Source organism: Vombatus ursinus, unplaced genomic scaffold (genome assembly GCF_900497805.2).
Source record: "Vombatus ursinus unplaced genomic scaffold, bare-nosed wombat genome assembly UNPS02007612.1, whole genome shotgun sequence".
Taxonomy (NCBI): Eukaryota; Metazoa; Chordata; class Mammalia; order Diprotodontia; family Vombatidae; genus Vombatus; species Vombatus ursinus.
Genome location: NW_020947390.1, coordinates 6,266,683 through 6,276,726, shown reverse-complemented (window position 1 = coordinate 6,276,726; position 10,044 = coordinate 6,266,683). Strand labels below are relative to the sequence as shown.

The following is a 10,044-nucleotide window of genomic DNA, read 5'->3' as shown; positions in this document are numbered from 1 at the left end:
TACAATCATATAGATTAATCATAGACACAAACCCTTTGTTATTTTTATCATTACTTAAGACCCAGAAGATAACATTTGCAATGTTTATGTATTTGTCAATTAAGAAAGTAAGAAAATAAAACCTTATTCTTCAGAAAATTGTTGCTGATTATTTGCAAAAATGTTTGCCCTCATATTTGTAAATAATAATTTTTTTTAAATATATTTTTTTCGAAAATGGTAACATTGCTAAAGTATAACAAAATTCCACTTACATTTTCACCAGAATTGCATATCTTAAATAAAAAATTCCTGGGACTTGATAATTCCCTACCCTTCCTTTAGACCTCTGTAGTGCTGAAAGGGGTTCAGGAGTAGAAAAGTAAGGATATGAGGATTCTCTCTACTTTCAAGATCTCTGTAATCAGGAACCAGCTTCAACCTATAGAGTAATTCATCAACATAGCTACAGGCCTCACATAAGTTTTATATATATATAGTCAGAAGTTGACAAATATGAATGAATGAATGAATGAACAACTGACGCAAACACCTCAAATTTAATTTAATTCCACTTTGAAAATCAGAATTGCCATAATTGCTTTGGAACCAGATCTCTATGGCTTTACATTGGAGAAGTGAATAAACTTGCCCACCCACTAAACAGAGGGAAAATGTTTCCTGCATCAGGTCTGCTCTGAGTCTATTAATCCTGTAGCCTTAAATAGATCAAGAATAGAAATAATCCCTTGATCCATCCTAGGTAATCATTTAAAATGGTAAGGTACTCTCTTGATACAGAGAACCCCACAAAATCATGCAAGTCAAGGGGTTCAAATCTCCGGGTCCACTTCAAGAACACCCGTGAAACAGCCCAAGCTATCAAGGGCATGCATGTCCAAAAAGCTACCAAGTATTTGAAAGATGTCACATTGAAGAAACAATGTATTCACTTCAGGCAATATAATGGTGGAGTTGGCAGGTGTGCCCAGGCTAAGCAGTGGGGTTGGACACAGGGTCGTTGGCCCAAAAAGAGTGCTGAGTTCTTGCTGCATATGCTTAAAAATGCAGAGAGTAACGCAGAGCTGAAGGGTTTGGATGTGGATTCTCTCGTCATTGAGCATATCCAGGTTAATAAGGCACCTAAAATGCGACGGCATACTTACAGGGCTCATGGTCGGATCAACCCATACATGAGTTCTCCTTGCCATATTGAGATGATACTTACTGAAAAGGAACAAATTGTTCTTAAACCAGAAGAGGATGTTGCTCAAAAGAAAAAGATATCCCAGAAGAAACTGAAGAAACAAAAGCTTATGGCACGGGAGTAAATATGACATTAGAAAGCAAATAAAAGTGAAATAAAAAAAAAGAATAGAAATAAAATAAGTCCCAGACATGTATTAGGCAGAATTCAGGTGAGGTTATGACTAACATTCATTTAGAATCTTACGTTAATGACTCTAGTCCATGTTGATTCATTCACCACTCCATACTATTTACTTATTCACGCAATTCAACTCAAATACAAAAGAAACTTATTAAATACCTACTGTGTGCCAGGCACCGTGCTAGGTGCTAGGCATACAAGATAAAAGTAAAGCTTTCCTTGACCTTGTTGAAATGATATCATACTCAGAAGATACAATACTCACACATGTAAGTAAAGTAATTACTTATGTAAGTCCTGTAATAAGTAGTAATGCAAAATAACTTCAAGAGGGAGAGATCACAAAGAACTAGGAGCAAGGGGCTAGAGGAGTGATCCATGAACTGTTCTTTGTTACTTGGGTAGATTCAATTGTATACCAGATGGAATACTGCTTTGTAGTACTCTCCAATTGTTCCATACATAAGTAACTTGACTACTACTTCAAACTGAGTATAATGATGAACAGTTGGGGTCTTGTCTGGCTCACTGACCAACTTAAGTAGTGACCTCCCACATTGGAATTTGTTTCTACAGTGGGACTGAGTGTATCCCCTCTATGCTTCCTCCCTTTAAATAGCATCTCTTACTCCAAAGTCTTGTTTATTTTTTTTCTGCTAGTACATTTATAATAAGCTTTCTCTCTAGATAAAGATAAACTTATTTTTCATTGGATTCTGAGGAATTAGTTGGTATAAATGAGTGGACCATACTATAGGAGAAGGAAAAAGGTGAATTTTTTTCTATCTCTGTCTTTGACTCTGTCTCTTTCTCCATCCCTGGCTCTCCATCTATCTCTGTCTCTCTGTGCCTCTATCTCTGTCTCTAGCTCCCTGTCTCCCTTTTCCTGTGTCATCTGTGTGTGTGTGTGTGTGTGAATCTCTTCACAAACACTTGATTCCTGATACAAAACTACTTACCCCATAACAGGTGCTCAAAAATAATGTTATAATGAAAAGAGGACTGGCTTTGAATTTGGGAGACCTGAGATTAAGCTTGAACTGTGTTACTAGTTATGTGATCTTGGGCAAAGTACTTCGTCTCTACAACCTCAGTTTGTGTGTGTGTGTGTGTGTGTATGTGTGTGTGTGTCTATATATAAATACATGTGTATATCTATATATAATATAAATAGGTTATGAGCATATAGTCTTATACTCTATCTCACAGAAATATTCCTAGGCTGGAAGGGATCTTGGAGATCATCTGATTCAACTCCATCCTTTTACAAGTGAGGAATCTGATGGTGAGACAAGAGAAATGACTAGTCATACTGTACTAAGCAGCCAGATAGTGATAACATTTTCTTTGAAAAATAATGTGGCAATAAGTATCTGGAGCAGGGATTGGAACTAGAAAACCAAACAAACAAACAAAAGGTATCCAGTTCACATAGGGGTATCCTGAAAGAAATAGCCAAGAGGTCACCATTAATACAGAAAAATATCATCCTTCAATCAGTGTAATCTGAAGATGACAAATAGATTGTCAGAGATTTAAGAGTTAAAAAAAAAACTTTTTAAGGCATTAAAGAGCCAGAGTAATTTTCTTCTGGCTTCAACCCAACAGAAAGTTACAATGAATATTTCTTTCCTTATATACTATACTTTTGTTAATTTAATGATAAATCCTCTTGTCCACTTTATTCTTCAGTCTTAGTCACATTGATCAGAAGTCAAGACTGACTTTACATTACAGGTGGCCTAGCTATGGTAATTGTTATCAGCAGGGAATCTTTAGCATGTGGGAGATGAGATGCAATCCTTGGGAATAATTTTTTTTTCTGCTTTGCTCATATTTCATTATTTCAGTGACGATTTTTTTTGTACCTTATGAAAAGAAGAAAAAAGTAAAAGCCTTTTTCATTAAGAAAGGGTTTGGATTTTTGTACAATTATTTTTTTGTTTCAGGTTTTATTTTTACTGCTCAGCTACAATTCAATTGAGGGGAATATAGAGGGAATGTATTTTTAAATGTATTTAATGTATTTAAATGTATTTTTAAAGGTGATATTAGGACAGAAGCCTGAAGTGTGTTTATAGAAGGCTTTCATTAACCATCTCTTGATTGCTTACCTTCATCTTCTCAATCAAATTTGCTTAGAAACTTATGACTAGCTCTTTATTTTCTCATGAGTATGCCTGGTCTCTCTGAATAGTGGCCTCTGCTTTCCAGTTATTACTAATCTTATAGTGGTGGCTTAAGGTACTACAAAGAAGCTGCCTTGAATTCAGGAGGAATCGTATTTAGTTTAATTCTATCATTCAAATTGCTACCTTATGACTTCCTAATGAACCTTTAAGCAGGAATGAAAAAAAAAAGTTATGGCTCTATGTTCAGGCACAAGGTTAGAGTAAAACTCTGTTACCTCTAGGGAATAATGTACATTTTACATTTTCCCCTGATGAATCAGTCCAATGGTGACCAACTAGAAGTTTTGTCTAATACAGTCCTCTCTGTGTGGTACAGTATAAAGAACAGTGTATTTGAAATCAAAGGAACTGAGTTGGGATCCCAGCTCTGCTTGAATATCACTTAACCACAATTTCCTCATTTTTAAAAAGAGAGGATTAGACAAGATGATCTCTGATGTCCCTTCCAGCTCTAATTTTTGCAGTCTCTTTTTCCTTTATTTCATATTTCATTTTTCTTTATTTAATTACTTGCTGCAATTGCCTGGGCCTACTGGTACCTGCTCATTTCTTCATTCTGAGTTTCTTACCTAGAATGAATAACCAAGGAAACAACAGTATCTTGATTAATGAAAACGAATGTGTGCTTCTTCTCATTCTTCCTGTTTTTTTTTTAATTTATTTATTTTTAGTTTTCAACATTCACTTCCACAAGATTTTGAGTTCCAAATTTTCACCCCATCTTGCCCCTCCCCCCACCCCAAGATGGCATGCATTCTGAATACTCCGTCCCCTAGTGTGCCTTCCCTTCTATCTCTCCTCCCCCTTCTCTTATCCCCTTCTCTTTCTATTTTCCAGTAGGGCAGGATAGATTTCTGTACCCCATTTCCTATATTTCTTATTTCCCACTTGCATGTGAAAACATTTTTTATAACATGTGTTTTTAAAACTTTGGGCTCCAAATTTTCTTCTTTTCTCCCTCCCCACCAACCCTCATTGAAAAGGCAAGCAACTCAATAAAGATTATACATGTGCAGCTATGCAAAACACTTTCATAGTAGTCATGTTGTGAAAAACTATATTTCCCTTAATCCTATTCTGCCTCCCATTTATTCTATTCTTTCTTTTGACCCTGTCCCTCCTCAGAAGTATTTGCTTCTGACTACCCCCTCCCCCAGTCTTCGGTCCCCTCTGTCATCCCCCTGCTCTCTTTTTCCCTTTCCCCCCTATTTTCCTGTAGGGTAAGATAGATTTCCATACACAATTGAGTGTGTATGTTATTCCCTCCTTAAGCCAGATCTAATGAGAATAAGATTCACTCATCCCCTCTCACCTTCCCCTGTTTCCCCTCCACTGTAAGAGTCTTTTTCTTTTGTGTTTTTTGTGAGATAATTTACCCCATTCTACCTCTCCCTTTCTCCTTCTCCCAGTATAATCCTCTCTCACCACTTAATTTTATTCTCCATATATCACCCCTTCATCTTCAACTCACCCTATGTCCTCTATCTATCTATCTATCTATCCATCTATCTACATACATACATATAATTTTTCCATCCAACTACCCTAATATTGACAAAGGTCTCATGAGTTACAAATATCATCTTTCCATGCGGGTATGTAAACAGCTCAACCTTAATAAGTCTCCTATGATTTCTCTTTCCTGTTTACTTCTTCATGTTCCACTTGAGTCTTGTATTTGAAAGTCAAGTTTTCTATTCAGCTCTGGTCTTTTCATCAAGAATATTTGAAAGTCCTCTATTTCACTGAATGACCATTTTTTCCCCTGAAGAATTATACTCAGTTTTGCTGGGTAGGTGATTCTTGGTTGTAATCCTATCTCCTTTGCCCTCTGGAATATTTTATTCCATGCCCTGTGGTCCCTTAATGTAGAAGCTGCTAAATCTTGTGTTATCTTGATTGGGTTTCCACCATACTTGAATTGTTTCCTTCTGGCTGCCTGCAATATTTTCTCCTTGACCTGGGAACTCTGGAATTTGGTTACAACATTACTAGGAGTTTTCCTTTGAAGATCTCTTTCAGGAAGAGATCACTGGATTCTTTCAATTTCTATTTTACCCTCTGGTTTTAAAACATCAGGGAAATTTCCCTTGATAATTTCTTGAAAGATGATGTCTAGGCTTCTTTTTTTTTTTTTGATCATGGCTTTCAGATAGTCCAATAATTTTTAAATTATCTCTCCTGGACCTATTTTCCAGGTTAGTTGTTTTTCTAATGAGATATTTCACATTGTTTTCTAATTTTTCATTCTTTTGGATTTGTTTTACAGTATCTTGATTTCTCATAAAGTCACTAGCATCCAATTGCTCTATTCTAATTTTTAAGGAAGTGTTTTCTTCAGTAAGCTTTTGGACTTCTTTTTCCATTTGACCAATTTTGCTTTTTAGAGCATTCTTCTCCTCATTGGCTTTTTGGACCTCTTTTGCCACTTGAGTAAGGCTATTTTTTAAGGTGTTATTTTCTTCAGTATTTATTTGGGTCTCCTTTAGCTAGCTGTTGCCTTGTTTTTCATGATTTTCTTGCATCACTCTCATTTCTCTTCCCAGTTTTTTCTCTATTTCTCTTACTTGCTTCTCAAAATTAATTTTTGACTTCTTCCAAGGCCTGGAACTGATTCATATTTTTCTTGGAGGCTTTGGATGTAGGAACTTTGACTTTGTTGTCTTCTTCTGGTTGTATGTTTTGATCTGCTTCATTACCAAAAAAAAAGATTCTGTGGTCTGACTCTTTTTGCTAGGTTTGCTCATGATCCCAGCCAATTACTTGAGTTATAAACTCTTTGTTAAGGTAGAGGTCTGCTTCCAATGTGGAGAATGTACTGTTCCAAGCTTTGGGGGTTTGTATAGCTGCTTTCAGAGATACTTCTAGGGACCTGTAAATTTTCAGTTCTTCCAAGGTGGTATGATAAGGGGCAAGGTGTTTACTCCTTTCCTGGCCTGTGCTGTGGTCTACGGGTGACCACAAGCACTCTTTTCTGTCTTGGAACTGTAAGGAGAATTTCCTCTCCACCACCACTACATGCTCCAGCACACCAGCACTCCTTCTCACCCCACGACTGCCACCCAGAACTGTGATCCAGACCCAAGCACAGGCAAAGCAAGAGAATCCTGCACCAGCAAAGAGATCCCTGCAATCCCCCTCTGATCAGCTACTCTATTCCCACTCAGTCTGTGAACCAGAAGCTCAGAAAGTAGCCACCACCCCAGGGCCATGCTCAGGAACTGGGGCTGGTACCTAGCTTCTCTCTCACCACAGAAACATACTTTTCCCACTGACCTTCTAAGTTGTCTTTGGCATTTGTGGGTTGAGAAGTCTGGAAACTGCCACAGCTGCCTGTGATTCAGTCCTCTGAGGCCTTCTCTAGTTTTCTGAGGTCTGTGCACCCACACCGAACTGCATTTCTCTCCCAGCCTGGCGCAATATACTTTTCTGATCAACCATCCAGGTTGTCTTGGGCTGGAAATTTGTTTCTTTCTGTCTTTTTGTGGGTTCTGTTGCTTTAGAATTTGTTTAGAGTCATTCTTTACAGGTATTTGGAGGGGTTTGGGGGAGAGTTCAAGCAAGTCACTGCTTTCACTCCACCATCTTGGCTCCAGCCCCTCATTCTTCCTTTCTTACAAAAGTAGAATTCCCATCTTAGTATAACCTTTTTCTCCCCCAATTAATTATGATGCCAGAGGATAGGAGAACCAATGGGCTAAGAAATAATGAGTTTACATTTAGGTGAGTTACTCTGCACTAAGAGTGAGAGGAAGAAGAGAGAAGTACTGGTGGTTGGAGAGTCTATACTAATGAGAAAAATCGACTATTTGTCCATCCTTAAAAAATGAAAAGTCTCTTGTCTTTTTAGAATATATATCCATGGAAGGACAAGGAATTACCCAAACTTGTCATGCTTGAATTTTGCAGAGTTCTAGTAATTCCCATGGTATGAATGATACTTCCAGAAGGAATCTAAAAAGCATCATTAAGGATTATGAAGTTTTAGACAAGTAAATGAAGATCTTAAGATAGAGGTGTTCTCTTCACACTGTTAAATGAAGTCAAAGGTTTAAGTATGGGAAAGAAGATTGAAGAAATGAACAACTTGTTAGAAAGTTGTCAAGGTAAACTGGCCTGATATCCTAGAACCAGAAGGCAAGATAGAAATTAAAATAATTCACCGATAACCATCTAAAAGATATCCCAAAACGAAAACTCCTAGGAACATCTTAACCAAATTCCAGAGTTCCCAGATCAAGGAGAAAGTACTGCAAAGTATCCAAAAAGAAACAATTCAAATAACATGGAGCTACAGGATTTGGCAGCTCTCCCACTAAAGAATCAGAGGGCTTTGAATATGCTATTCCAGCAAGCAAAGGGGTTAGGATTACAGACAACAATCATCTACATATCAAAAATGAATATTATCCTTCAGGTGGAAAATGGATATTTAATGAAAGAGAGGACATTCAAGCATTCTTAATTAAAAGAGCAGGGCTGAATAGAAAATTTGATCACGAAACACAAGACTCAAGGGAAACATAAAAAGGTTAAAAAAAAGAAACAAGAAAGAGAATATGGAAGAGATTCAATAAAATTAAACTGTTCATATTTCTGCATGGCAAGATAATAGTTGAAATTATTAAGAACTTTATTACTATAAGGGTAATTAGAGGAGTATACATAGACAGAGGATGATGATATGAGGTGACTTTGATGGGATGATCCCCACCCCAAAATAAATAAAGAGGCGAGAAAGAAGATTTCACTGGAAGAAAAATCAAGGAGGGGTAGGATGGGTTAAATTATCTCACATAAAAGAGGCATGAAAGAGTGATTATAATGAAGGGGAGGGTGAAGGGGGTTGTGGGAAAAGCTTAAACTTTAATCTCATCAGAAATGGCTCAAAGAGGGAATTATGTACACATTCAGTGAAATACAGAAATCTGTCTTACCCTATAAGGAAGTAAAAGGGAACAGAGATGAAAGGGAGTGCTGATAGAAGGGAGAGTGGATTGGGGGAGATGGTGCTTACAAGAAAAACATTTGGGAGAAGGAATAGGGTGAGGATGAGAGAGGGATAAACAAGGGAGAAATAGCATGGAGGGAAATACACAGTTAATTATCATAACTATAAATGTGAATAGGATAAATTTATCCATCAAACAAAAGTGGATTAAATGGATTAAAAAACAGAATCCTACAATACATTGTTTACAAGAAACACATTTGAAGCATAGAGACACACACAGAGTAAAGATAAAGGGCTAGAGTGGAATATATTACGTTTGAGCCAACACACACACACACACACACACAAAGGAGGAGTAACAAACATGATATCAGACAAAGCAAAAACAAAAATAAATCTAATTTAAAAAGATAAGGAAAGAAGCTATATATCACTGAAAGGTACCTTAGAAAATGAATATCAATACTAGACATATGTGCAACAAATAGTAAAGCGTCCAAATTTTTGAAGGGGAAGTTGAACGAGTTACAGGAAGAAATGGACAATGAAACTATACTAATAGAGGACCTCAACTTTCCCCTCTCAGAACTAGAAAAATTAACCAAAAAATAAACAACAAAGAAGTTAAGGAGGTGAATAAAATTCTGGAAAAGTCAGATATGATAGATATCCAGAAAACTGAATGGGAATAAAATGGAATATACTTTTTTCTCCACAATACATGGAACTTACACAAAAACTGACCACATATTAGGACATAAAAACCTCACAACCAAATGCAGAAAAGCAGAAATAGGAAATGCATCCTTTTTCAGATCATAATGCAATAAAAGTTGCATTAAATAATGGGCAATGGAAAGGTATATTAATTGGAAACTAAATAATTTAATGTGAGAAAAATAAGGGGTTCAAAGAACAAATCATAGAAACAATCAATAATTTTGTGTTTAAAAAATTATGACAATGAGACAACATTCCAAAATTTATGGGATGGAGCTAAAGCAATACTTAGGGGAAAATTTATATCTCTAAATGCTTACATCAATGAAATAGAGAAAGAGCAGATCAATGAATTAGGCATTAAACTGAAAAAAAAAACAAAGTTGAAAATTCCCAATTAAACACCAAATTGGAAATCCTGAAAATAAAAAAGAGATATTAATAAAATTGAAAGAAAGAAAACTATTAAACTAGATAAATAAATAAAATAAAACCATAAGCTGGTTTTATGGGGAAAAAAAGGAAAGAAGAAAACCAATTTACCTGTATCAAAAATGAAAGGAGTGAGTTCACCACCAATGAAGAGGAAATCAAAACAATTGTTATTTTGCCCAATTATACACCAATAAATTTGACAATCTAAATGAAATGGATAAATATCTTTTAAAGTAAATAAATTACCCAGATTAACAGAAGAATAAATAGAATCTTTAAATAGCCCTATCTTAGAAATATGTATTTTGTAATATATATTGTTGCAAAATTTTTAAATAAAATACTAGCAAGGACATTACAAAAATATATCACAA

The 10,044-nt window shown here is 36.0% G+C and overlaps 1 protein-coding gene across 1 annotated transcript; it reads left to right on the top strand.

Annotated features, from left to right (window-relative positions):
• The first annotated feature begins 742 nt into the window (after nt 1-742).
• On the top strand, nt 743-1,345 carry LOC114033923 (60S ribosomal protein L17). Its single transcript, XM_027849572.1, has one exon. The coding sequence runs from the start codon at nt 756-758 to the stop codon at nt 1,308-1,310; it is 555 nt and encodes a 184-aa protein (XP_027705373.1). The 5' UTR covers nt 743-755; the 3' UTR covers nt 1,311-1,345.
• Nucleotides 1,346-10,044: the final 8,699 nt, after the last annotated feature.